Below are 27,783 nucleotides of genomic sequence, written 5' to 3' on the forward strand. Positions count from 1 at the left end.
GAATCCTGAAGCTTTACATGAGCCTCTGCAGAATTAAACACAACAGAAGTAGACAATATTCTCTTTATTGTTTGATATAAATTTGAGGAACAAATCTCATAACTTACAGTGAGGGTACGGTACAGCAAACATGGGAAACTCAAAAACAGTTGGTTACATTGTATATGGACTGAGCAGCCAAATGTGTGACATATTTGGGAACATGCGCACAAGTGAATGTTGTACAGGAAACAATTTTACAAACAGGATGTAACAAGGCTATTTAACACTCATATGCCTAATGCATCAAGAAAACTTAAAAAAAACCAACAAAAACAAAACATCGACTTCAAGGTCTGCAGACATGAGCACAAAATACATTTAGATGAAATATTGCAACCACTCCCAACCTGTGACACTGCAAATAAAAGTGGGAATGACAAAATGTAAATATTGAATCTTTATTACATAATAAGAGCCTTGAGTGATAAGGGATGACTTTTATTTGTGTCATAAAAAAGCACACTTTGGAGAACTGTTATCAGTACATTCAACTTATATCATTTAGCAAACAGCACGGAGACAGAAGACAGATCTGTGCACAGAATTATATTCTTCATCATCACATGGTTTAATTTAACACAGATAAAAAATAAGTTACGCTGCAAAGCAGAGGGATAAATACAGGTGACAACAACAAAGCAACAGAATTATAGATGGTGCACGCAACGCAACACACACAAAACAAGAAAATCTTCATTTCTGCAGAGCACTGCTGATTAAAGCACCTGGCGGGGTGAAAATATCCTGTGCAGGCGTTCCCTGATCACTGCTACCATAGAAATGCTAGGCCTGAAGACAATATATAGGTTTTATGACCAAACAGCACAGTGCATACATGGGGGATATGGCACATATGCAAGGCTTCTTCAAAGAGCTTTCAGCACGACGCTCGCCTCCTCTGAATTATATGACCATATATGGATATTAACACAAGCTGATAGCGATAAAAAATAGATATGCCTATATTTAACCTTTTATATTATAACTTCATCTTCTCCGAAGCATGGAATCAAAAATAGTTCATCGTTCTAAAGAGTAGTATTCTGTAAATTAAGTATACATTCATTAAGTATAATTTGGCATCTCAGGCACTGTAATAAACTCTGTAGTAAAGTGTTTTGTTTCGCCATAGTGAGTACGAGTTATCAAACTTCAGAAGGTATGTGCCTTCACCTTGAAACTCGTGGCTCCCCCCATGGACTGACAGGTGACTGTCCTGGCGGTACACTGGTAAGATTTCACCCAAGTTTGAGTTGGACTGACTTTTGGAGCCCTTCTCGATGTCTCCATTGCTGACAGGTCCTGCAGCAGAAACCAGATGGGGCACAAAGTCAACAATGACAGGAAAAGCATTAAAACAGGTGTGTGAAAAGTGAGCGTGATTAAAGCAAAAGCATGTAGCACTGACCTTCCAGCTCCTCCTCCTCTTCTTCATCATCACTCGACTCACTGATGTGCACAGTGATAGACCGGTTTGTGACAGGAGTCCAGTCGAAATATATGCCAAAGCCAATATCATAACCGTCTGTAGCAAACTCCCAGCATACTTTTTTGGCCTCGGGCACGGTGGGCACGTGAACCGTCATGATGTCGCCTCGGTAAACTGTCACCACGCTGTCCTCCTCTGTGCGAAGCTTTGCCTTCAGCTCCTTCAGAGCAGCAGATGTCCATGTTGAAGGGGGTTTCAGCTGCGGCATCTGGGCTGCCATCAGGAGGAACAAATGGCATGAAGACTCAGAATTTGTTATGTAGCTTAGATAACCCGTAACAACAGTTCAATTCATTTTTTATAGCCTGTGCTACTCTTTAAACTCACGCAGTAGAGATTTATGAATCCTCATCACACATAAAACAAAACAGCAGTCATGATGGCACACGCAGCAGGACCTCACCTTTCATCTCAGCAGAGAGCTGACAGCTCCCAGAGCTGTTGTTCTCCTCGCCTCCTTCCCCCAGGGCTGGCTCAGCAGGGACCTCTTCATTACCCTTAAAATGCACACACACAAGACTAATATTGCAGCTGAGAAATCAGATCCTATTTTCTTCTCTTTTTTTATGACAGCTTTCCGGACATTCTTAAATATCAATACCTCTGTATATGGTCCCGAGTCCTCCTTGGGTTCATCCATTTCAGCTTGGTTTTTGGATTGGACACAGCTCTGTGAAAGGTCTGTATTTGGAAGCCTGAGGAGCAAACAGTTTCAATGATGCATACAACAGGATACGAGAAGGTGACAGCAGCTTCATGCAGCAACAGGCGAACTCACTCACATATCCAGAGGACGGTTGTCGCACTGTTTGGATGTTATTCCGGGAAAAGAGGAGAAGGACAGAGATGACAGCCGAGACTGGAGCTCTGATGTAGCCTCTAATCTCTCCATGGCTGGAAAGGGAAGCAAACACCTCAGACTGCGTGGCTGGAAAAGATGAATCCCCGCCCCTCTCAGGCACAGGGAGGGAGGAAAAGATGACAGCACGAAGCTAACAACGAAACAGGACTAAAATAACAAGCTGTTAGCCATTAAAGGACCACGTAAACAACAAAAACTGCCAAATTAGCGGCTTACCTCAGATATATATGTAAATAACATACTGTGCTTACGTCACAATGCGCTAACATTAGCTTGTAGATGCCAGGCTAGATGGTTAGCATCTTTGTAGCTAACGCTAACTAGCAATCACAGAAAGTGCAGCCAAGGATAGACTGGATAAAAAAAAAAAACTTACCACGATGTGACACTAATAATGTGATAGTCTGGAGCGATTTTACACCAGTCCAAAGCACACCATTAGGAACTACATCTCCATGTCACTGTAATAATGTGACGGCTCTTTTCACTGTGCTGGTTTTCTTTTACCAGCAGCCGACACTTTTTGACACTTCCGTGTTTTCGCGAACGTTTCCGAAAATCCGCGATCCTGAGGAGCCGAGATTCTCTGAAGAAATCTAGTCATTGAAGTAAAGCTGGAAATGCCTGCTATAAAAATATAACAGTGGCTACGCAACAAGTCAAAAAATATAATGTAGCCTTCTAGGAATCATGAAGGTTCTTCTGAAATGGCAACAATACACGCATTAATTTTATTCGTGGATTGTTTTAATTTAAATGCAGTAAAATGTACTGTTGCAGAGGATACTAAAGACTGCAGCCTTTTGTGAAAAAAAGCCTCTTCAGCTATGGAATCAGAGGAGCACTGCTGACTTTTATGCATCTTAACAGTCATTAACTGGCTTTGTCATTTTACGTGGACTTCCACTTCATAGCTGAGTTGTTGTTGTTCCTAAATGCTTCCACTTTCTATTAAGATCACTTTTAGTTGTGGTAAATCCAGCAAGGATGACATTTCCTGAATCATCTTATTGCAAAGGCAGCATTCATCACAATATCATGCTTGAAGTCACTGAGCACTGCAAATGAAAGCTACATGGCTAGGTGCTTGTTTTTATTCACCTGTGGCAATGGGACTAACTGAAACTGCAGAGTTCAATAATTAACAGGTTTGGCCGAATACTGTGACCATACTTAGAGATTTATTTCTGATTTTCCTTTGCAGGGACATTAATACATTGGAATGGTTGAAAATTCCTGGAAATTTGGGTTGTGATTTTTCCTTACTGAGAAGAAGGATATTAATTTTCATTTGTAAGTAGAGTTTTACTGTTTTGCAACAGAGGTTGGAACAATGCTGAGATGCTTTGTTGCATGGATTTGTTGCTTGATAGAAAGCACTGCAGAGGGGTGTCCTTGGTCTGAGCATCAGTGAGAGAAATCCAGGGAAAAGGCCTTTGAAAAAAAGCCAAAACATTAAATTATTTTAATTCAAATATCTTTCATCATCCATCACCACAGTCAAAGGTAACCTGCATCCTTGCTGGAGTTTTCATTTTTCATTGCCATTTCATTATCCGGAGGTATGCAGCATTGTACTTACTCTTTGGGAAGGAGAGAAGATGCATATGATGCACTGATTAAATTCTGCACATTTAATTCCACATTGTGAGCCCCGTTCTCTCTAAGGATAATGTTGATCAGACAAATAGCATCACTGGAACCAAGGTTAGCCGATGTGCAGATATTTAGCAGGCTGTACAACACAGCACATACCCAGTTCAGACCCAGAGAAGGACCACCTGGATTAAGAGGAAAAAAAGTTCATTTAAACATGTAGTATTGTTGTCTCTTTAAACAGTTAATATAGCAAAAGGCTCAAACACAATGAGACCATATGAAAGAATGGATGCCACATGAATGCAATTAATAAAAAATAAATTCAAAGAAACAAAAAGGACTGAAGATGCTGAACAAATGGCCAGTGGATTTTCAAGCAGTTCCATTTCCTCTTTGAAAGGAGCCTCAAAAATCAGGAGAAACTCTTGTTATTCAATTTTTGTTTTTGAAAAATAGTTGAAAAACTAAAAAACAAAGCAATTTTTTCCATTGAAAAAAAAAATATTCAAAAAAGAAAATAAGCTGTTCTCCCATTATTTCTTTGCAATAACAAAAACAGAAAACCATTTTTAAAAAATCTAAAAAATCGGACTAAATTGTGTTTTTAATCAATGTTTTTGGGTTTTCTTATCTTAAAGAAATATTCGAAAATCAGGAAAGCCTTTGATCGAAAGGGAAAGGTACATGTTTAAAAATAAAAACCCTCATGTCAAAATAAAAGCCTTCATAGCCATTCATTGTGTTTTACAGTATATAGGTCTGTCTGACTTACACAGAGTATCATACATGATCTTAATGGTAAATGTACTGATAAATTCATGGATTATATTATTATTATTACAAGAAAAAATAATAAAAATCATAAGCCTGGACTGCTAAAGGTATTTATCCATGTATTTAATACAAATCAAATTTTCTATTATACTATTATTCTGACATATAGGCTTTTATTTTGAAATGTGCACCTCTCCCCTTGGGTAACATGATGTCCTTGAATTAGAACAAGAAAACAAAAAAGGAATTGAAAACAAAAAGTGGACCAGTTTCTAAAATTGTGTTTTGTGGTTTACCATTTCTGTGATTGAAACGAAAAAATAGAAAAACCACTAATTTTTCAGTTTTTTCAATTTCTTTCAAAAACAGAATAACACGAGCTTCGCCTGATGTTTGAGGCTTGTTTCAACCAAGAAACTGCATGAAAGTATGCTGACAGCAAGCAGAGCTAAACATAAATTGCATTCGTTTTGCCACAATGCATTTAATATAAAATGTGCTCCCAAAGATTTTATACAGAATATTAAATTCAACTTAAGCTCCAGTCTTCAAAAATCAAGGCAATTGTAATACCTCTCATTGTAAGCGGACGTGATGCCTCTATCAACAAAGAGTCATTCAAAGCAGTGGTTAGCTGGGAGCAGCCATCTCCAGGGCCATCAGTCACAAAGTCATAATGAGGTTTGAGAATGAAGTCATGTCCGAGAAGATGAGCCAATCTTAAATAAAAGAGAGAAATTAAGAGACTGATAATTAAAAATACATTGGTTTTATTTGATTGTAGCGGGGTGCTACCTCTTGACAGGCACAGCTGAGGTAAAGCTGAACACCAGGCAGTGCTTTGACAGGTGAGAGCGGAGATCAGCACAGACTTTAGGGAGGTGAGAGGGCAGACAGCAGAGGAACAATATGTCTGTCCACGCTGCCAGTCTGCTGTTGTTGAAGAAGCATTCAATGCCAAACTGAATAGGCTCCACTGAAAAAGAAACAGCATTCAGATACTTGAGTCTATCATTTGGACTTTCTCTTTATCCATGGCTTGGCTAGAAGCACGTTAAAAGGACGTTGATGGATGTTTATATCTTAGGTTGTGTCATTGTTGTACCACAGAGATATAAGGTTGATCTTAACTAGTAGAGCTCTACATCCAAACTAACTAAAATATTGGTGCAGATATAACGTTTTCATTTCATTTCACCAACCTATATAGAGCAGTTTTTAACCCAGTAACTGCTAAAAATAACGTAAGCTAACTTCTGTTAATCCTAAAACAACACAGAGTGGATGAAAAATGTGACATGTTATATTTGAATAAGCATATTTAATATAACATATATATTTGTGCAACAGACACGCTGAGGTTGAAGAGCATGTATCCAGTAGCCAAAACTTGCAATGCAATATAATGCCAAACACAGAGGCTTTCTTGGTGAAAAATAAAACACCTCACAATGATTCGACGTAGTGTACATGTGAGCTTACATTGTTTTTTTGGCCCGTTTTTTCCTTAAACTCACCAAATCATGTTGAGAAACTGTACCAGTCTGTAGTGCTGTATAACCTAGATCTTAATTGAGATTAATTTTTAGTCCTGGAGTTTGACAGCTCACACCGGCCCACTTTAGTTCACTACCCTCTGATGAAGACGTATCTATGTGGATTGAGTATATTTCTTTGAAATACTATTCCAAGAATTTCAAAAAACATAAAATTTCAATTTTAGTTAGCTTTTTTTTAGCTTTGATCATGTGCTTCTCTAAGCCACTGTCCAATCCTAGCTTAGCAACCGTAACTATGCACAGGAGGCCGGACAAGCTTTCAGCAGATGATAGTGTACTGAAGCAGTGAACTTCTCCAAATCTTTACAGTGGGGAGTGGAATTTTTTGTTTTCACAAAGCCATAAAAACCCAGAGGAAAGATGTGAGATAGAAACAAACCAGTGTGGGAGACTGAGACAGCATGAACAGTGAGGGATTTAGATTAGTTAGCCAATGGCTAATGTTAACACACGCATATTAAAAGCTAACTCAACATTAGCAAGAGCAGTGTTGTTTCATTATGTTTGTCCTAATGGGTCACATATTTTTATTTGAGTTCTGATCCAAGTCACGGACCGTAAAAATCGAGCCTGGTAGTCCCTGAGCTGTTGTCCTGTTACAGCCTGCCTGTTTAAACAGATTGCACATGCTCAGATGGTGATATGACTAGCAAAAATCATTATTCCATCCATCTATATGTTGGTTGTTAAAAAAAAACAACAAAAATAGCTGTTTCTTACATTCATACAGTACATTACAACATACATGCTGCTGTGTTTAACACATAAAGGCCTCTTAGCTTCACGTTAGCCCGTTTGCTACTAGAGCCAAATACCCTCCAGAGAAAACACCAACAAACTATTACAACACATAGCTAACCAGCAGTCAGTTCTCATTAGACACCACATTAAAACTCAGCATTTCAATAAAATTGATCTTACCATCTTATTCTTCATAAGCTGAAGAACTCAACTACAACTGCTGTTCACCTAAAAATATAAAATCCAACCAAAGAAAAGAGAAAGAGAAATGTCCACTGTGAATACTTTGATGCTGTCCTCTAGTCAATGGACTGGCTGAAGCAGAAGTTCGGCTCATGGCTGCTGTGTAGTGTTTATGTTGCTAACTTGTCATACAGGTTTTGGCTTCATTATATCGACCACAGATAATTAAATCAACACCCATCCATACCATCATTTTAGAGCATAGTTGTCAGTTGTTTTAATGCCATCAAAGGTATCTGGGATGACCTTCTCAGTCAGCTATGTGCTAGCCAACCTGTTAGGTACTTAGCCTAATGCTAATGTATCTGCAAACACTGCATCAACAAATGATGTTGTGAATGTAGTTTCACACTGCATTGTGGTCGTTTCTGACTCCTCTTATATTTTCAAACACTTTCACTACAAATTTGATTGTATTTCCTTAATTCCTTAATTACACAGTGGAAAACTAGGTAACAAAACACTTCATTACTCCACGTCTGAATTTAAGATAAATCAGAAATGGAACAATTAAGAAGCCAAAGTGAGGAACCGTTGGGACAACACCAGTGGTTGTACGGTGACGAACCTCTAAATCCGTCACGCCAGAGAGGTCCACATCCGTAAAATCAGGGAAACCCAAACCCTTCATACCAGGGAAACCTACCTGCAAGGCAGGTGATAGCAGGTTTAAAGGATGAATTAGAAGGAGTCAAGACTCATCTGAGAAAGGAGAGAGAACTGAGAGGTGCAGCCGAGAAAAGATTCGAAAACAGCAAGACCAAATGTGAGGAGGTAGAGGAAAAGTGGAGGGTGGAGAGAAAAGAAAGACTTGAGTTAGAGAAAGAGATCAGGGCATTTAGGGAAGAAAAGGAGCGCACAGGTGTCACTTCACTTAACCAGGAAACACCCTCATGTGACCTGAAAGTGGAGCAAACTCTCAGAGCTGAAATTGAAGCTCTGAGGAAAAGACTAAAGGCCGATCGAGAGAAAACATTCTGGCAGCAAAGCAGACAGTAGCTCTGAATAACCATCTGGAAGAAATGACTGAAGCAAATCAAGATCTCCTCTGCAAACTCCAAGCCCAGGAGCAGGCAAATGAGGTGCTGAGGAAGGAATTGGAGGAATCGAGACCAAGAAACACAACTCTCATGGCTTAAAAGGAAGATCTGGTGGAGAAATTAAGATTACAGAAAAGAGAGGCCTTCAACAGTGACATCAAAAATGCCAATGAGATTGTGAAATTAAAGAAAGAGCTGGAGGACATGCAAAAAAAGCAGCCTGAAGAACAGAGGCAAGAGTGGGGGAGAGACAAGCGTCAAAGGACCTCAGGCCGCCTTAACCACCCGCCTACCAGCCCGAAATTTGACATTTTTACCGTATTCCACCAGATTCAACTATTTACCCATTGTAGGCCCATGCAGGAAACTCTTGTAATTTTCCAGTTACAAGTTGAAGTTGTTAAAGAGATTTATGAAAAAAAGTAGAAACCAATATTTACGTATGATGATTTAATAGCAGTTTTTTGTACATGTACATTTTTGCCTCAAAGGTGTCCAGAGGGTGCCCTCATGTCAAAGCTGGCACTACATAAAAAAATACAAGAGCAGTCAAATCAAGTTTTTTGCTAATCTTTGACCCATGCAAGACTCTTAATTTTTCTGTACATGTACATCTTTACCTCGAAGGTCTCTGGGGGTAGTAAATTTGAGGAGGGCACAAGGGTTAAATGAGGTTCAAAATATAACCATGTTACTAAAAGAATTTGCTTTTCTGTCATTTGGTTGTATTAAAAATAGGCCCATATGTGCCATTGGCCATGGCACTGCAGTAATGCCATGTATGATAATTAATTAATATGCTGTTGAATTTGTGGCATATGGCCCTCTGCCCCAGGATGTGCTAGATGCCCCTTTTCATCTTGAATGAATTCCAACTGATCTGTAGCATAAATCATGTTGCTACTTGCTACTTCTGTGACTTGAGATTTAAACCGTTTAGTGCTCATGCTTGTCGCTGTACCTGCAGATTCTGGTCTTCTACTGGAGATCTTAATATTTGAAGGACTGATGCAGGACTTTTCAATGAGGGACCTGAGCAACTGCCTTCCCAGGTTACCCATCCCCAGGATCCCCACGCAGAGGTCTCTTTCGTCTTTTGATGTCATCGAGTCCCTGAATGGAAAGTGACTGTTGATCATACATCTGCATGTTTTCACAAACTCTGTCTGTCCGTCTGTCTTTACCTGAGTGATTGGACGACTTTACACAGGAACACTGCTTGCGCACACCCGCTAACTGCCAGTGTCAAGGCGCGAGCACGAAGATGAAGTGACTCTTTCTCCTCATCTGTACATCCGGTCTCAAAAGAAAAACTGTTTAAACCAGCTGTCACGTCCACCATCGTCCTAAAGTTTCAGGATGATAATAACCTACTGACTTTGTTAAATGGCTCGCTTGTTTACGGTCAAAGACTCCCTCTTCCTCGTGTTTCTATGGGAACGTGGCAACTTCCGACGTATGGCTAACACGTTAGCCTATCAAAATAAAAGTCACGTCAAACTCTACTTTTCAAACGCAGTCCGCGGTATAATGTAGTAAAACTACCGTAATCAAAAAATAGTACTACAAACATGGTCTACCCAGGACTACAAAAAGTTATGTTTAAACTGAATTTCCTGGAAAAAAAAACGAACAAGGATGAAAACATGAAAAGGAAAACACTAGCAAAATGTTGGCAAAGGGAAAAAACATTGATTTAACAAGCAGCGATGGATACTATATAAAATACTAATAACTTTCATTTATATAGCTATTTATTTATATAGTTATTGTTGTCGCAAATGTCATAGATGATCGTTTTTCCATTTCCTTTTATCTTCCCACTGGGTCTCTGTGATGGCCAACTTGGTAAACCAACTAATACTTCAATCACTGCACTCAGATGATCCCCATTTCACTACTTATTAGCCTATTAGCAACAATTGTCTGGCTTTGTTTTTTCTTAAATCCAAAAAATCCTTATATTAATTTATAAAATCAACAAAAAGGGTCAAACATCCAAGGAAGTGAAAACATTTTTTAGGCACTGTAGTTAAAAGTAATAACTTCTCCAAGGCACAAATTTATTTCATGGGTATAACTGTTTTTATTTCCCTTTCATGCTTTTAATACAAATTCATCAATTTAACTGTACACCTATGTACAAGGAATATTATCCTGGCCACATAAACAACAAAATGGGTCAATCAAAATGTCTGCAATACACCTTCAAGCTAAAAATCAAAAATCAAACATACACTTAAAAAAAATCTTGTACACAGGATTTAAGACTTTTCTTCAAGAGTTTGGGTGGACTGTTTTGTGTCAACAGTGTGAAATGTGAGCAGCAAAGTGAAAGAATGAAACATTTGAACGTTTTTTAACTTTCAAAAACATCTTGTCACAGCAGCTTTCTCAAAATGTATACAACATTGATCACAGCTCAAAATAAAATTACAAAACTATCACAAATCTGAGTGATCTTCCCATGTGTCATTCATTTGAGGAAGCAACCTTTTGAGTCACTTAAAAGTGCTGATTACAGAACTTCAAACATTCAGATCTGTATTTGTTCTCTCATATTTGCATGAAATGTAACACATCAGGAATATATACAGTAAATAAAGCCAACATACAGTGCAGTTTTTATAAATTACAGGTCAATATAACTAGATTATTAGTGTCTGTTGACATCAAATAGGATGGGGAACGCAACAACACACATCTTGTAAACAGCTGTTTGAGAATGAAGCTAATTTCTGCACCTCGTGAAAGCAGCCTATGTCTTTATTGTTAGGATTTTATATCTTTAATGCCATTGTTTATTCCACAATAGAGCATTTTCCACATTAAGACAAAATGTGGCTCATTATTTTCATCCCTTTGATTAAATGTACTGTGGCTAATTGCTGATAACCATGAAGGCACTGTGAAGGAACTGACACAAGCTGAACCACGGTAGCTCAAATTGCCATGAGATGAACAGAGTTTATTTACATCAGAGCTTTAATAAACCTCTGAGATGTCTTCATAAAGAAAATTTTCTATTATTTTCACCATTTGCTGCTTCTGCACAGTCATGATTTGAGGTACCACATGGCAACGAGAATCACTCCTCACCCTGCCTCCATTTTTGAGACTCCTCCTGTCTGGCATCGGGGTGAATCTGGTTCCTCATCCCACCCAGGACGTTGGAGGTGGCTTCAGTGGCCATAATGAGAGGTTTGACCACTGCTGGTGGGAGCTGGCGGAGAACTCCACCCACAGCGCCTGTCATCCCACGTTGCTCGTGCTCTCTGGTGGCGGTGTCGTAGATGGTCAGAGCCGTGTCTGTGATCCCCTGCAGATTAAAGATCCTCGTTTAAACTAGTCTCTCTCCGTCACTATCACTGAAATTAAAACGCTGTAATGAATTTATTTTTCTCACCTCTTTTACGACAGTATAGGCTTTGGCCACACCCTCTCTCAGGTCCACAGGCTGATGAGCCAGGCCATAATGTGAGAAACGTTTTATCCTCTTCATGTCTCTTTCATCTGGGACAGGAGACACCATGTCGTATGCTGTTTCTGCTGCTGCCTGAAAACAAACCACAACAACAGATAAAACAGTTGGCCTTTAAAAGGCATAGACGGTGAATTCAGACTTTTCAGTGACTGGCAAAAGGGGGCTTCACCTGAATTGTCCGCACCATCCTGTTGGTGAGCTCTAGAGCAGCCATAGCCGTAGAAGTTCCAAAGGAGGCAGTGCCACGCTGAAACCCTCGCACTATCCTACCATCCTTTCTGTACTGCTCAATCGGCAGCCACACCAAGTCTCTGAATCCCTGAACTGAACAGAAAGGGAATCTTAGGAACAAGGTTTATGTAAAATCATGCATTACACCTTTATTTTGAAAGGACAGGGGAGTGAATAGCATAAGAAATCAAGCACAGAGAAGAACCACAAGTCAGACTTTTGTCTCTTGGTAATGGGCAGGACTCACCTAGTTGTACCAGAGAGTGGATTGGCCCCACTCCACCCAATAATCCTGGAAGCTGGTTCTTCTTAATGTCATTTAACCACTCATTTATTGCATAGGAAAACAGCTTATCCACACCTAATAATCTGAAATGCAATACAAACGTTAGTCCCCAGGGAAATATTACTGCTTCTCTGTGAAGAGTGATCTACACATTCGACTGGAGTATAGTTAGGGGGTCACTATATGACATTCCTGAGATAAACCTACCCTTGTCTGTAGCAAAGGCGCCTCAGTTTCAGCTCTGAACAATTCAGCTGTGTTAACCCGATAATGATCCCTGCAAATGTTCCCTGAAACAAGATATTGAGAAAAACCATTCACAAAGCACAATAAATAATGTTGACTAATGCTGCAACACTATAGCTTGATGAAACATGGACCTGCTCCATTGAAACATGTTTCCCATGGTAATCCAAGCGAATGGGAACCTCAGAAGTAAACCGAAACTCCCTGTACGGAAAAGAAATCATTAAAACTCAGACTGGGACTTAAATCCAAATGGCTGTCGTTAGTTTGTTTAGTACACTGACCTAAAGAAGATAGGCTGGTCTGTGAAGGGAGCAGCAGAAGCTTCACTGTCATTCAGTTCCTCTCTGCTAGATGTGGAGAATCCATTGTGGCTCAGGCGTCTCTGAGCAGGTACTGAGATGATTGGGGCTGGGTCCTGACTGCTGCCAGCATGCTTGGAGAAGCTGCAGGAGATCTCTGGAGCGGATGCTTTTTTTGTGGAGACACTGACAGCTGTGGGGAACATATATATTATATCGGGCACCAGTAGGTGAAAGTAATGCTCACATGAAGGCATTTTGAGGAATGAATACTACCTTCTTGAGCAGGCGGAGAAAAAAACTCCACTTCAGTGGCAAGACTGGTGAAAAAGTCCTTCAAGAAGAAGAGGGCATCCTACAAGAAAAAAACAAAACTGTGATGCCACAGAAAATGTGGACTTTTTTCTTTGAAACTTTGAAAAATCAGGTGTTGCAGATTAATTCACCTGATCGATGTTGAGGCGTAGAGGCATCAGGGAAACCCGCAGACAGCATTCCTGTGGAGCCTGGCCTGACTCAGGACACATGTGCAGAGCCTTAACTGTCAACTAAAACCAAGAGCACGCAACATGTTACACCAGGCTGAGTTTTGATGCACTTAACGAGTGCATGTTGCCTTACTTACCATGTTAGAATGAGCTTTTCGGGGCATTTCTTTGCTAGAATACAAATACAGGAACTTGTTCATTTGTGAAGTAGCCAATCTGTCTCGAATCTCCAAGTCCTGCACAATGAACACCTGCCTAGAGACAGGCTGATCCATCGCTGACCCAGATGCAACTTGAGTCTGTGGGTACACCTCATGCTGAAATCTCAGCTAAGGAAACAAAGAAATCAAGTTAAAGGTAAAGAAAAGAGCCCATGAATGTCATCAAAAAGAGGGTGTCAGAATTAACGTTTTACCTTGCTGAGCTGTATCTCCATCAGGACGTCCGGGTTCCTTCCTTTTCCCCCGCCTGTGCGTCCTGAAGTCTTGGCCTGCCTCACTGGAGTTTGAGAGGGGGAGCTATGAGGTGTAGACCTGCAAAACATTGAATATGTGAAAAATTACACCAGCTGTTTCTCTTCTTACACATAAAAAAATGTCTTCACAGTCCCATAGTTTGTAACTCACCCTCGGCTTCTAGCAGGTGATGCTGTGAAAGTCGCACTCCCGAAGTCTTTCCCTCCGTAAAGGTGCCAGACAACAGAGATCTCTTTGATAAGGTATCGTACTTCTGGGATGGGAAAGTTCATAGCTCCACGGCTGGTGTCGCTCCCATATAGGGGCTGACTGAAGTGATCGTCTTTGATTTCCACAATGTCCGAGGTGAGCTGCTTTACCACTGGCTCCTGATCGAGATCCTGAAACACAGTTCATTTCAGCCAACACAGATCCTCAGTCCCTTTTATATATAGTTAAAACTGTGATTAAGCACACCGTTACCTCTCCTCTTGAACCTGGTGTCTCAAGAATACAAAAGTCATCAGTTTCTTGGGCAAGCGAAGGCACAGGAGTGATCAAAGGAGAGTGAAGTAGAGGGTAGGTGGGGCTCAAATCCTGGGTTATGTTCCCACTCTCATCCGGGAACAAGAACAGGTCAGAGCGAGGCGGGTCATGATCTTGATTCTGTTCCTCATGTGCACCTTAAGATATATGAAAATTAGCAAATCTACAGTAGCAGATCGTGTCATTCACAGACAGGACACTTAAAACTAATCCAAAGTCCTCACCATTTTGCTGCAGTCCTGGTACATGCTGCCCATCTGTCTCCTCCATTGCCTCACTCATCAGATCCTGCAGGATCTGCTGCTCTGTCTCAGCGAGCAGTGGGGTCTGAGAGGTGAGCCGACTAGGAAACTCCACCTGTCAAATAAAACATCCAATAAAATCAAGCATGAGCGCTAAAGTTGATCCATTTTCATATACAGTACCTAAAAGTTTTCACACCCTTGGATGCCTTACATTTCTACAAAGTAATGTCAATCAAACAAAATTATGTAAGGTAAAACAAGTGACTGCAAAGATATTAACCCCCTTTAAAGTGACTGGCCTTATTCAACAGAGGTACAGGCAGTTGGTGCTAGTAGTCTCAAAATCGGTGAAATGGGGACCACCAAAGTTCAGTGAATGTGTCTCAACTGAATGTAGTATAAAGACAACTGTATCTGGACGGTCAAGTCACTGGTTAATCAGTATTCCTGGCTACAATTACACCATGAAGACAAAAGAACACTCCAAGCAACTTGGAGAAAAGGTTACCGAAAAGTGTACAACAGGGGAGGCCAACAAGACACCCATGACTACTCTGAAGGAGTTAAATCCTTCAGCTGCTGAGAGAGGAGAGACTCTGCATACAACTATTGCCTGGGTTCTTCACCTGTTGAAGAAAACTCAGATTAAATCTCGACTAGAGTTCGCCAAAAGGCACACTGGAGACTCCATGGTCAAGTGGAAGAAAGTTCTTTATTCTGATGAGACCAAAATGGTGCTTTTTGGGCCATCAGACAAGATGCTATTTTTGGCAGACACAAAACACAGCACATCGCCACAAACACACCATCCCTACTGTGAAGCATAGTGGTGGCAGCATCATACTGTAGGGATGTTTCTTGGCAGCTGGCCCTGGAAGGCTTGCAAAGGAGAAGGGTAAAATGAATGTGGCCAAATATAGGAAAATCCTGGAGGACAATCTCATTTAATCTGCAAGAGAACTGCATCTTGGGAGATTTATTTTTCAGCAAGACAATAACCCAAAGAATACAGCAAAAGCTCCACAGAAATAGTTTAAAGACAACAAGGTGAATGTTCTGGAGTGGCCGAGTCAAAGCCCGGACCTCAATCCAATAGAGAATTAGTGGATGTACTTGAAAGGGGCTGTTCACCATCCCAAAGCAAACTGACAGAGCTTGAGCAGTTTTATAAAGAAGAATGGAGTGAAATTGCAGTGTCCAGGTGTGCAAGTCTGGCTGAGACCTCTCCACACAGACTCCGTTCTGTGATAGCAGCCAAAGGTGCATCTACTAAATACTGACTTGAAGGGGGTGAATATTTATGCAGTCACTTAATTTTACAATACACTTTCTTATTTAGTTGGTATTTCTTTTTAGAAATCTGTTTTCACTTTGACATTACAGAGTTTTTAAAAATATATTTTGTAACAAAAAGCCAAGTTATATTGACCATGACTGATTTATAAAATCAACAAAAGCTGCTATGGACCGCACTTTGCTTCACAGACCAATCCAGTGGGCCGATCCAGTAGCCACTGGTTGACGTAAAACTGCAGTGCGGACAGAACGCTGATAGACTATATGGAAATTTTGGGTTATCGTAAATGCTGACCTTTGTTTTCTGAGTTGAGCTGCTGTGCTTGGTCTCAGGTTCTGCAGGAGGCATCAGATCTCCATAACTTGCTACATACTGGATCAGGTTCATGAGAGCGGCGCAGGAGTCCGAACATGTTCTGATGTGAATAACGTCGCTGGAGCAGCGCAGCTCAAACCTGGGCTCTGACTAAAAATCAAAAAGACAGTAAAAAATAATGTACAAATCAAGTTTTAAATCAAACCAGTTTCTGCCATTTTGAAGCCAATAGTTTACCAATTTTCCATCTACTCCAGGCTTGACAGCCGTAATCCTCAGCTCCAGTGTTCCCATGTCGACTACTTGGACATAGTCTGTAAGAAAAATGTATCATTGTTCAAAGCTGCAGGGAAACATTTAAGGGGGTTTCTTCACAGTCATCACTGAAGTCAACTTACCTCGTACTAGATTGACCGAGACAGCGTTATTCTTGTCTGACAGGAACAGAGCAGCTTCATCCAAAATGATCCTGCACACATAAGATCAAACAGATTACTTTTTTTCTTTAACTCTACTTTAAATATTTAGAGATGTTTCTGAAGCAAAAAACAAGCAGCGTGTTCAAACCTGAGTGTAGATGAGGAGTGATCTAATGAGACGCTGCTGGAGATGCTGAAAGTCTCCACAACCAGCAGTGATCTGACTGGCAGGTAAAGGGGTCTGTTGAAAAGGAGAGGAAAACCCATTAGAATAAACACTTAGATTAAAAAATACTCACTAGTAATGGGAAGATCTGAGGCTTACTCTACCTGTAGTCTAAAGAGCAGCTCCACAGGTGTAAATGTAAGGTTGTGACAGATGTTGGAGGGGCGTAACCCAGCACAGGCTCATCAGAAACATTCAGAAAGTCAACAATCTGTTGCATACAGAATAAAAGATAGTCTTTTGAGGCATTATACTCCCTTAACATGCTTTTTGAACCTTTAGTGAAAACAAAACAATAAAGGACAGACAGTGCTCCTACCTGGTCATACCAACCCAGACTGGGAGGGACCACTCTGTGCTGGAGGGTGGCTCCTCTCACTCCAATAGCAACCAGAAACTCCTGCAGTAAAAAAGGAAGCCACAAAGCACACATGGATTAAAACAGATGCCACTGCAAACAGGTACAATCAGGTAATTCAGTACACTGGCTGTTAAATCAATGATGTGGATATGAAAACTCATTAGTCTGACTTTAAAAAGACAAGTATTAAGCGCCATTTCACTAGACAGTCAGGGTTATGGTTGAAGAATAAATCAACTAGAAATAATACCATGAAAAGCTTGTACATATCTACATCGTAATTGTAATACTTTACAAGTTTATATACTTTTGTATTTAATGTAACGCACACATTGCACATCAGCCGTATTGGTTGGGGATGTGGGGGGAGCAAACCGAACAGAAACTTCACAATTTCGGATTTTATAGAAAATCGCTACATATTTATGATTTTGTCATGGTTCCAGTTTCAATCCAACCAGTGTACCCAAAAAGTCCCCTGAGAGGTATAAACGACAATTGGAGTAACAGGGAGGTTTGCAAATTGAGACATCCAGACAGCTCTCTAATTATAGTAGTAAGATAAAAGACACTGAATTTGAACACAGCCCCACCTGCAGGGCAAACGTGGTCATGTAAGAGATGTCTGGCTACAAATGGAGCAACTTAAAGTCTGTTTGTCAGAAGGCAGTCAGAAGGTGAAAAACCTGATATGGGGCTTGTCACAACCGATTATTTGTTAAAAAAAATCCTCAAGTGTGGTACCATAACAGTAGTTTCACTGACTTCAGATTGAGTTGAAGCCTCACGGTTTGAAATCATAAATATAAAGTATGTTTGAAAGTTAGATTCCAAGTCAAGCTGCCTCTGACAGAAAAACTAGTCAGGGAAAATAGATTAGGTTGCGTCACCAACCAGATGTTGTGTGCATTCACAGCTCACAAACATAAACAACTTCTACCCTCTTCTCAGCTAAGATTTTGCAGTCTTTTCCTGGTTTCTTATTTGTTGCTGCAGAACAGAGTGTACGCTAGGACAGCCAGCAGATGTTGTTTTTCCTCTGTTTCTAAGGGATCTGGTGTCCATGGATTCACCACTGTAAAGTTGTTGCAAATGGCTTTAACACTGCAGTAACAAATGGTTGGATGAATCATTTAGCGTGTGTGCTCTAAGGGTTGTAATGTTAGAAATCATATGATCTTCTAGTGTGCAGCCACCCATAACAGATCTTAAAGAAATGGATCAAGAGGGGAAGTATTGTAGCTGTCTATGCATTTTAATCTCTTTCAAAAACAAACCCCTGAGATGTGGTTATAGTCCTTTTGATGGGTCTCAAGATTCATAACTGACCTGAAAATAGCTCAACAAGAAAACTTAACATGACCTATGCTGTAATGTCATGATCAGTTTGCCCTACCTTAACATTGCGTTCTGTGTTCTGTGATGAGATTTTGACAGCAACAGAAACCATGCTGCGGGCCTCCAGACCGATGCCCTCCGAGGGTGTTGAAGATCTCTCGGGAGACGTCTCTGATTGGTAGATAGTGGGCTCTAACCAGTGTGGATGCGTCCTGCCTGGTAACTTGATTTCTGAGACAGAAGTACCTCCATCCAAAAGTCCTGATAATTTTCAGAGAACAAATCATCAGTGAGACCACATGGTGCATTTCTACCGAGCGGTTCTGTTTGATGCAGTAGACCCAGCCAATGTCCATCCAGCCTTATTCTGATTTAAGATCGGATCATTTGGCATAGCTCAATCATAACAGCGGGTGTTTTAGCTCCCAGATGGCTCTTTATTTGGTACTACTTTGGCTTTAAATGTCTATTAAATAATCAAAATGGGAAAAATTGCTCTCAAGTTGGAGCCATCTCCTGCCATTAACCTGGCTCTTTCAAAAAGGACACATTACCATGAGTTGCAACTTGTCCTCTTGAACTAAGCACTCATTTCAATCTAATTAGTGCCCCATGATGTTAACTGCTAAATAGTAAATTACCATTCCCTTAAAAGTATGTTTGTGACAAAATAAAGGAGAGAGCCTGTTCAGCTCTGTACAAAACAGGGCAAGTCTTGTGTTTTTCCATTAGAACTGCTTTTGCAGGGGAAGTTAAGACTGCAGTGAGTCTAGCTCTACTCCAGACCACTTACTTTAGTACCTTTACTTATAAAAGTGAAATGCAAAAAATGATTGCGTTCTGTCCTTGACAGAACTGAACCAGATTGCTTGGCAGAAATGCACATATAGTTAGATGAGATTTAGCATAAGGATTTGGTTTACCTTGATGATACATGCCAACATTGCTGGTGTGGAAGCAGACATAGTGCTGGTCTTTGTAGCCTTCATATTGCGTCACACTAAAGAGCACAGCATTTTTCACCTCCAGCCAGAACTCGCCATGTCTGTTTTTCAGAACACTTTTATCCTCCTTCTGAAAAATGGAGACAGAAAAACAAACATTAATAAAAATATCTATTAAAAATTAATACATTTCTGTGAATAATTTAAAGAGTATTTGCGTTAACCTTGGCATTAGTTTGGAGAGCCACCAGGCCATGATTGACACTGAGGATGACGGAGAACAAGCTCTGCGAGGTCTTGCACTGAGCTTTGGGTTTTTTCTTCTTGCGAGACCTAAGGCCAAGGTCAGATGCAGGACAGTAATAGTGCATGGTCTCCTCCTCAGAACCACTGGTCTCATCTGAAAGCACATTGAAAAGCATGTTTATGAAGTTTAAAAAATGAGTTCACTTTACACAGAAAGGTCTTCGTCTGTCTCACCCTCAGGACCTGTGGAGCGAAACTGGCTGAAGCTGTCTTTGGAGTAAGTGTTGATCAGCTGACTGGCAACAGAGAGTCCAACTCCATAAGGCATGCTTTCCACCGTCTCCACTGGAGATGGAGCAGTGGGCTCCCACAGCAGCAGGTCATTGTTTATCCTGAAATATGAAGAATAAATATCATGTTTGAGGAAAAAAGTAGAGGCTTAAAATGCATCTTGTTACAGTCTACTATTTTCATTATATAAACTGGCTGTCAACAAATTTAAACTGACATTTAACATGTTTTTAAGCAGGATTTGGGGAGTGAATCTGCACTGATTATCTGATCATATTTCAGCACCTTCAAAGCACATTTTTACATCTGAAAAAAAATCAGATGATACCTTCTTTATGGCCAGCAGTATTCATAAAACATTTGCTATTTCTGTAACAAACCTGGTCTTACTGACGCCATACCTGTTGTGAAGCTTCTCATAAAATGCCTTGTTGGGGAGGACTAATTGCACGTTGGGGAAACACAACTCAAGGACAAAGCGAGAGTTGTTCATGGTTTTTTCTTGAAACTCTGTCATCTCAGCGACATCACCAGGAATAACCATCTGAAATTAAAAAACATAGAAACAAGATTTTCCTGACACCTCCATCTGTGCTCTCAACAGGTTTAGGATGCAAAGCAGTCTTTGTGAGCTGTTTGCATAATGATGCATCTGCCAAACATCATGACGCATCAATCAGAGGATCCCCTCGCTCCTGCATGCAAATCTGTGCACCTGCACAAATAACATCATCAAGGATGCAGAAACAATTTGAGAAGCAAATTTAGGGAGAGGTTTTCTTTTAAACACTGAAAATTTGTTATTCTTTTGTCCAGACATAAGTAGTCAGCTTCTATAAAGATAATCGTGGTATTTTTACCCATAGCTAACTTCAAAGCTTGAACAAATTTACTTTTGAATAAAAAATGCTAAACTTCAGCTCAGAAAGATGTTATAATCAATGAAGTTTTTGATTGTTGTTTAATATTGCTTGTAATAATTACTTTGTCATAATCTACCTCTTCATTCTCGTACATAACCCTTCGTGACGAAAAGGGTGACGGCTCTGGTTTCCCAAAGTCACACACATCTTTCAGTGAATGAGCAGCCCCTTCTTCCTCTTCCTCTTCAAGAGAATGGTCCTCAGCACCCTCATCATCTTCAGCTGTCGCCCTCTCTAGGATTGAGTGGACTGCAGTGGGGTTCATCTTCAGCACAACCCTGCTCAGAGAGATCACACATCACTGAAAGGTGTTGCTTAGTAGACAGATAAGCTTGAGGTTGGTTAGTTTAACTCACCTTGGCCAGTCAAACTTGACACTTTCAGATGTAGTCATGTCTCCATCCATTGTGTGGGACACTCTGAGAAATCGAGTAGCTGGTTGATCTGGCTCCTCCTGAAACTTCCCTATGCAAAGCGAGAAAAAAAAATCAGATTACAGGCAAGGATTTAAAGAAATGCCAGGTACTTTCTAAGTCCACATACCAATTAGCTCCCTAAAGGTGAGCTCCATCTTGGTTTGGTCTGGAGAGCTGCCACCCATGAACTCTGTTTTCATTTCCAGGTCTTCCAGCTCCAGGAGTAAAACTTCTTTCTGAAGGGACTTCTTAAACCAGGGCCCTCTCTCCTGATCTGAGCGCAAGTCAGGGATAGGGAAGCGTACCGTTAGGCCCAGCACTGGGGCATTGACTGTCAGCGATATGTGGCAGTTGGCTGGAGTATGGCTGTCATCAAGGAAAACCTCAGTAAAGGCCTTATGCTGTAAAATGAGTTTAATGAGACAAATATTTAGAAAACTTGTGAGTTTAAGAGCCATTAAATTGGCAATTCAGTATAATAATAATTTATTTGGCAGCAATATTCATCCATATTGTGACCCTTTTACTATCACACTTGAAGTCATCTATGAGTTCAAAATTATTCAGTTATTTTGGGACTCCCTTACCAAGCTGACATGTTTATTGTATGATGTGTACAAATGGGAGGCCATCAGCTCTGTTGTTGCCAGCTTCTGAGGTTGTAGTAAAGAGTTCAGTCGGTCTACAATGCTGATGTCGAGCTCAGAGCGCACACGACCCAGCTCCACCTGGATCTCAGCTTTCCTAGGGATGGTGCTAAGGCGAACTTGGCCCCCCTGCACAAAGAACACACAAGCAGACTTAGTAGAAGCCCAAAACTGACAGTTCATATGTTTGAGTAACTGTTTGCTTGCTTTGGATAAATGTTGTACAAATACCTGAGGACCTCTCCGCTCTGCCAGTTTGTAAAGCAGGTGAAGGCAGGTGGTGAGCGGCGCATCAGCACCGGCTAAGGTGTCAAATGTCAGGAGCTGAAATGTGCCAGATAAGCTAATAAGAAACACTCTTAATGGGAAGCCAGCCAAAACATTTAGGTGTACTTGATTTATGTGGAGCATTAGACAAAATGTAACTCTGTGCATTGCAAAACGTGCTTACTGACCTCTGTGTACTGAATGCCTCTTTGGTAGCCGCCAATGACAGCCTCAGATGGGAAGAGACACTCCAGAAACTCCATCTGATTAAGGGAGACGTCTGTGCTGAAAGTGCGCAGGCTGGATCCCTGACAGTGCTCATAGTTAATCTTCAGGCCCTGGCCCACAAACCTGCATCGATCAGGCATATATAAAACCTCTAAATTGCAATTTTGTCCTTCAGTATGTCTTCATAAGACACCAAATATAACCTTGCCAAACAGGAACTAGATAAAAACAAGCATGCACCTGAGATGGTCATGGGGACAGGCCTGGTTAAACACCATTCGGGACTGAATAAAAGCAGCTGGAGAGAGGCACCCAGGCCCCACCATGCTGAAGAAGTGTGCAGCCAAGGGGCCGAGTGGACTGGGTGTAGCATCTGGTGGTGGCAGTGGGTCGATGTGGAGGACCGAGACCGCCAGGCTACTCAGAGTCAGTTTAAGCACCAGCTCTGGCCTAGACTCATCGCCATGTGTTTTGGATGGATGGGCTGAAATACAACAAAGATAGATCAGCATTCAGATATGCCATTTTACAGTGATGTGTTAAGTGTGAACGTAGTGTATTCATAGATCCAAATATTAGAGCAGCTGATAAATATATGTACAGTCATGGATACAGATCTCATCAGGTAGCTATGCTGATGTTGTCCCTTCTTTGAATAAAAGCTGAGAACTCCTTTCCCTCTCTAAAGTGGCTACAGAGGGACTGGCATAACAAGTATAAGGTGTTTATATTGAGTACAAAAATAAGAAATGCTCTGTGATACATACAGGTCTGTCTCAGTAATTTTTGAGGGAGCTGTGAATCCCTTGACTGGACGGGAGTTTCATTTGTCTGCTTCTCTCTTTGTCGAGGAACATCCATGTAATCATCCCACAGAGCCTAAGAACACAGAGACAGGACAAGATAATGTTTCCTTAAAGGAAATTATTATTTACATTTCTCCTCTGTTTAGTACAAAAACTCTATCAAATTGTACTGTGGTTTCTCAAAGCTTTCAGGATCTAATGGAGCAACTCAACCATATAAATTTCTATTTTTTATGCCACGTGTCAAACAGGTGAACACTTACTGTTGCGTTGCCAGAAGGAGATTCTCCAGGGGATGCAGAGTAGTTGCTATTAAGTGACAAATCCAAGTCAACAGTGGGTGGTTCACCCAGAGGAGGGAGAGATGATAAGCTGTGAGACATGTCCATGTCAGCCATGGAGAAGAACACATCATCTACATCACCCGCACGTGTGTAAAAAAGAGAAAACAAGTATGAATGGAATCAAATTGATGCCTACATCACATCAGATTTCAGAGACAGATCAATTACATGATTGTGTTTCAGTCCTACCTCGACTAGACACAGTTCTGGTGGTCTGACTCTCAAAGAGGTCCGGGTCTGCTCCTGCCACAGCAGTATCCTTCTTCAGGCAGCGGTTCAGTTCCATGTGGAGTCGATACTCGTCCTCCTGCTGCATCGGTCGGCTTTTTCTATCCTTTGCCCACTCCTGTGCAGCTTTACAGAAAGAACAAGAAAGAAGACATTAATTTTCTTTCTTTTTAAATAGATATTTTTGTCTTTAATGGAGAGGGCTGAAGAGAGACAGGAAATATCGAGAAAGAGAGTAGAGGAAGAAATGCACCACTGAGGACTAAAAATTCAGTATGTAGCCACCTGCTATAACTACAGCTACACCAGCACCCAAATCCATTCTTTTACATCTAAATCATTGGCTTTACTGTCTCCCTGTACAACCTAAGAGTTCACCATCTTCTCTCATCAGAGGGGTGCTCACCTCCACCAGAGAAGGCTCCAAACAAGTCAAGAAGAAGATGAACTTGGCGAGGGGATAGCAGAATAATAAGTGTGTCAATATGCCCAACAACATCCAGCTGAGGAGCAAAGCATGAAAACACAGTTAAAAGCAAACACTTGTTTTTTTATAATATTATAACTGAAAAATGTCCTTATAATATTTATTTTCAAGCAGTTGTCCATTTACCTTTGCTCCAGGCATAGCCAGGTTATTTTTCAGAGTGAGGGACAACTCGATTTTACCACAGAGGCTCCCAACCTGCACAGGTTCAAACGGTGTTGTAGAGGATACAGGTTCTGTGAACTGGGGGTGAGGCTCACATATTATTTTGGGATTCCAGCTAGGTGAGAGTTTTGGCTCAGTTTCCTGTAAAAAATAAGAACACTATTAAAACATATTCACACATTTTTTGTAAAATATCTATTAAAGGCAACATCGACTAACCGTTTGAGTGGGCGAAGATTTACAACCAGCACGGGAGATGTCTGAAAACTCATCCCAAAACACGGTGATGCCTTCCATCTGCAGGTTTTTATGTGCAAATGTTGTTGGTTGGTGCACATTCACACTTGAACTTTCTTCGCCTGTCTCGTCACAATAAATAATCCTGAAAGCAAACACAGAACTCAGTTAGCAGCACAGGGGCTTCCCACTTATTTCTGTTGATTTCTTATAAATCTGTTATATATTTCAAACCAGAAAAGAAATGGCAGAACTATAATGATGGGATAAGACTACTCTGATATTGAACATTATTTACAATTTAAGTGTTGTCTCAATGAAAGCCAAAACTCACTTGTTGATTCGAATTTCAAGAGCGATTCCAGTTTTGGAATTTTCAGGAATGTGTTCAATTCGAAGAACAGTATCCAAAAATGTCACTTTAACTCTCCTCAGAACTGCAAGATAGTAAATTCAAAGAAAATACATTTTGCACATTGCTCATCTTACAACCCTCTTCATATAATGCTTGACAGTACAGACATAACATACCTGTCTCTATAGTTTCCGCAAATTTCTCCAATCCCTCAAAAGGCTGGAAGCTCTCTCCCATATCATCTGTGAGTTTCTGGCTCAGACATTCTTTGGCAAGCTGCATACTACTCGTCATGAAACTGGACCAGTACATGGGCTCAGTACCAGATGCTGGAAGAAATTGAAGTAGTAAAATAGATGTCATTAAAATTAGTCAACAATGTGTACAATAGGGTGGGAAATAAGCACTTGCTACTAGCCAAATGTGGGTATTTTTGAGCAGTGTATGGTGAATTTGTTAAATGTACCAGCCACTAGGGGAGGTAGATAAAAAGTAACAGAACGTACTGATTTTGTGATGGTAAACAACATAAATTGAGTCCTGGATTTTTGCTAGTTTCTACAAACTTTATGACCATAACTGTGCAGACCGAATCACCAATTGGCCGAAGGACCCTGACTCCTCCTTCCTGTGTCAGAGCTGCTGTCAAATGTTTGCAGTCAACTGTGTGCTGTAATGGTTTGACCCACTATCATATGAGTAGTGCTGTAGCTGGTGTACCTGCTTAAGTCTTTAAAATAATGTTTTCCTCATTTTAGAACTAAGATTGAGAAACTAGGCCTGAATTAAGGTGTGAGCTTGCACAAATCATGCATTAAATATATAATTATCTTAAGTCTGACACTTATTATGCAGGAAAATGCTGCATAAATTTACAGTGCCCCCGTATGTCAAGCAGCAAACATTTGCATGAACGGGTATAGGACAAACTGGTTAAAAATATGGTTTAAAATGAGTGACAGTTTGGATTATTGGTGCACTAACTCCCATTTAATTTACTGATCTTGCTTTCAAGTACTATTATACTAATACTCAATACTATTCTTGATTTTCATATCAAATCTCATCTCATAATACTGCTTGCTAACACTAAATGAATGGTAAAAAATGTGGGTAGATTTTTGAGTACACCAGCCAAAGTGGCAGGTAGGCAAACAAGTTAATTCCCAACCCTTGTGTGAACATTCATTAAAGTTTCTCATAGAGGATGGCACGTTATAAAGGAGCTCCTTACCCACTCTTGGCCTTGGTCTGAGCACCATTTCTAAACCCTTGACCTCCAGGGCACAGTTTTCCTGTAGCAGGGCTGCCCAGGGGACGGTTAGAGAAATTGTCTGGATAAACCCTGCAATCACCTCAAAAGGAGCATCCGCTGTTTCAAGGAGCTCATTTAGCGACTGAGGAAAGAGAAATAATTATGAAGCTTCTCTTCATTCATGTTGATTTTGCATATATAAAACCAATACATTTCCTGCCACAGATGTGACACTTTACATACCCATTTATCCAGTGGCACCTGTGCAAGTGATCCAGTGCCTTGATAAAGGTCCAAACTGAGCTGATCCAAGCTCAGCTTTTCTTGCAGAAAGTTGCCAAGGTACCGATGCAGTAGGTACCTGCATGCCCGCTTCTTGATAGACTCAGAAAATGGCCAAGGCATCTTATTCCAACAGGGCAGCAGTGCACAGGTACTGAAAGGGATCTCGATGATCTACAACAGGAACACTATGGCTACTGACAAGGCTTTGAATTAGTCACTGAGGTTACAGTGGTGTCATCCTGTCGGCTTAAAGACATTGAGAAAGCGTGAGCTCAAATACCCTTCATATCCCAAGATTAGGGACACTTTGGGGGATGTTTTGACACTCAAGGATATGTGTGGGAATTGGTCCGACTCCAGTTTGCTTCGCCTGTAGAAAGACAAACATGGTGCCTGCATTGTAATTTCACATTTGAGACATTAGAATTAATCAAATATATTCAAAACACAGTACAAATCAGGAAGCTCCATTCATGCATCATCAATTTATAACAACGACGTGTAAAATCGACCTGAGTAGCGATGCTATAACCTTATGGTTATACCTGAAGTCCTGCTATTGAGCTTTTATTTGTTCATAAAATAATGTCAGTGTAAACTAACCGAACGCACTTGCGAAATAACAGTTAGCATGCCAGAGTAGCCATGTTTGCTAAAACAGAGCTGTCATCGTGTTCAAGAGAAGGTGGCTGCGCTCTGACTGCTAGCTAGACAAAGACAAGCTAACTAGCCGGCTAGCACCGTTAGCTGGCATATGGACCGCTCCAAGCGAGTCAGCATTAGCACAGCCGGCTAACGTCAGGCTAGGCTTGTAGCTCTGCGTGCTTGCTAGTTAGCCTGCTAGGTAACCCATTAACCCCAATATTTCTCAAGTTATAAACCCTCGCATGTGACATGCACACTGGCAAAAAGCACAACACTCATATTCACCAACCATTTGCTGACACGTATGAGTAACTGACAGAGCTGACGATACGAGTGCGGCTAATAAGTTACCTTCTGACAGAGTTGTTTACAAACACTTTCATGACTCCGCACCAACTGAAGCCTACACACTTCGGGGTGGGATTA

The 27,783-nt window shown here is 40.8% G+C and overlaps 3 protein-coding genes across 6 annotated transcripts; all 3 read right to left on the reverse strand.

Annotated features, from left to right (window-relative positions):
• Nucleotides 1–49: 49 nt before the first annotated feature.
• Nucleotides 50–2,943, reverse strand: tmed8 (transmembrane p24 trafficking protein 8). 3 transcript variants are annotated; one of them, XM_041811944.1, is made up of 6 exons: nt 2,770–2,943; nt 2,314–2,459; nt 2,133–2,226; nt 1,935–2,028; nt 1,451–1,744; nt 50–1,344 (listed from the first exon to the last, which is right to left on the reverse strand). In XM_041811944.1, the coding sequence occupies exons 2-6, from the start codon at nt 2,421–2,423 to the stop codon at nt 1,127–1,129; spliced, it is 810 nt and encodes a 269-aa protein (XP_041667878.1). In that variant the 5' UTR covers nt 2,424–2,459; nt 2,770–2,943; the 3' UTR covers nt 50–1,126. The 3 variants fall into 3 exon arrangements, with proteins under 3 accessions (XP_041667878.1, XP_041667879.1, XP_041667877.1); XM_041811945.1 differs by having other exon boundaries at nt 2,314–2,482; XM_041811943.1 differs by having other exon boundaries at nt 2,314–2,425; nt 2,770–2,942.
• A 142-nt stretch (nt 2,944–3,085) lies between these two features.
• On the reverse strand, nt 3,086–9,753 carry noxred1 (NADP-dependent oxidoreductase domain containing 1). The gene is made up of 6 exons (XM_041813311.1): nt 9,534–9,753; nt 9,311–9,462; nt 5,562–5,742; nt 5,340–5,485; nt 3,976–4,174; nt 3,086–3,827 (listed from the first exon to the last, which is right to left on the reverse strand). The coding sequence occupies exons 1-6, from the start codon at nt 9,689–9,691 to the stop codon at nt 3,674–3,676; spliced, it is 990 nt and encodes a 329-aa protein (XP_041669245.1). The 5' UTR covers nt 9,692–9,753; the 3' UTR covers nt 3,086–3,673.
• Nucleotides 9,754–10,411: 658 nt separating this feature from the next.
• On the reverse strand, nt 10,412–27,764 carry LOC121526050 (autophagy-related protein 2 homolog B-like). 2 transcript variants are annotated; one of them, XM_041812333.1, is made up of 43 exons: nt 27,709–27,764; nt 26,671–27,082; nt 26,407–26,569; nt 25,349–25,501; nt 25,152–25,254; nt 24,800–24,962; nt 24,542–24,721; nt 24,335–24,431; nt 23,890–24,054; nt 23,620–23,771; nt 23,318–23,429; nt 22,791–23,034; nt 22,511–22,673; nt 22,287–22,379; nt 21,996–22,184; nt 21,536–21,809; nt 21,349–21,457; nt 21,069–21,270; nt 20,471–20,613; nt 20,013–20,170; nt 19,757–19,932; nt 19,512–19,662; nt 18,647–18,849; nt 17,209–17,289; nt 16,994–17,100; nt 16,812–16,904; nt 16,643–16,713; nt 16,482–16,558; nt 16,224–16,394; nt 14,612–14,744; nt 14,325–14,524; nt 14,013–14,242; nt 13,802–13,919; nt 13,524–13,715; nt 13,345–13,446; nt 13,175–13,253; nt 12,881–13,091; nt 12,731–12,800; nt 12,558–12,640; nt 12,312–12,433; nt 12,003–12,157; nt 11,756–11,905; nt 10,412–11,668 (listed from the first exon to the last, which is right to left on the reverse strand). In XM_041812333.1, exons 2-43 carry the CDS (start codon nt 26,830–26,832, stop codon nt 11,438–11,440), a joined length of 6,231 nt encoding a protein of 2,076 aa, XP_041668267.1. In that variant the 5' UTR covers nt 26,833–27,082; nt 27,709–27,764; the 3' UTR covers nt 10,412–11,437. The 2 variants fall into 2 exon arrangements, with proteins under 2 accessions (XP_041668267.1, XP_041668269.1); XM_041812335.1 differs by having other exon boundaries at nt 27,647–27,743.
• Between the last annotated feature and the right edge of the window lie 19 nt (nt 27,765–27,783).

This window comes from Cheilinus undulatus, linkage group 18 (assembly GCF_018320785.1).
Source record: "Cheilinus undulatus linkage group 18, ASM1832078v1, whole genome shotgun sequence".
Lineage (NCBI taxonomy): Eukaryota > Metazoa > Chordata > Actinopteri > Labriformes > Labridae > Cheilinus > Cheilinus undulatus.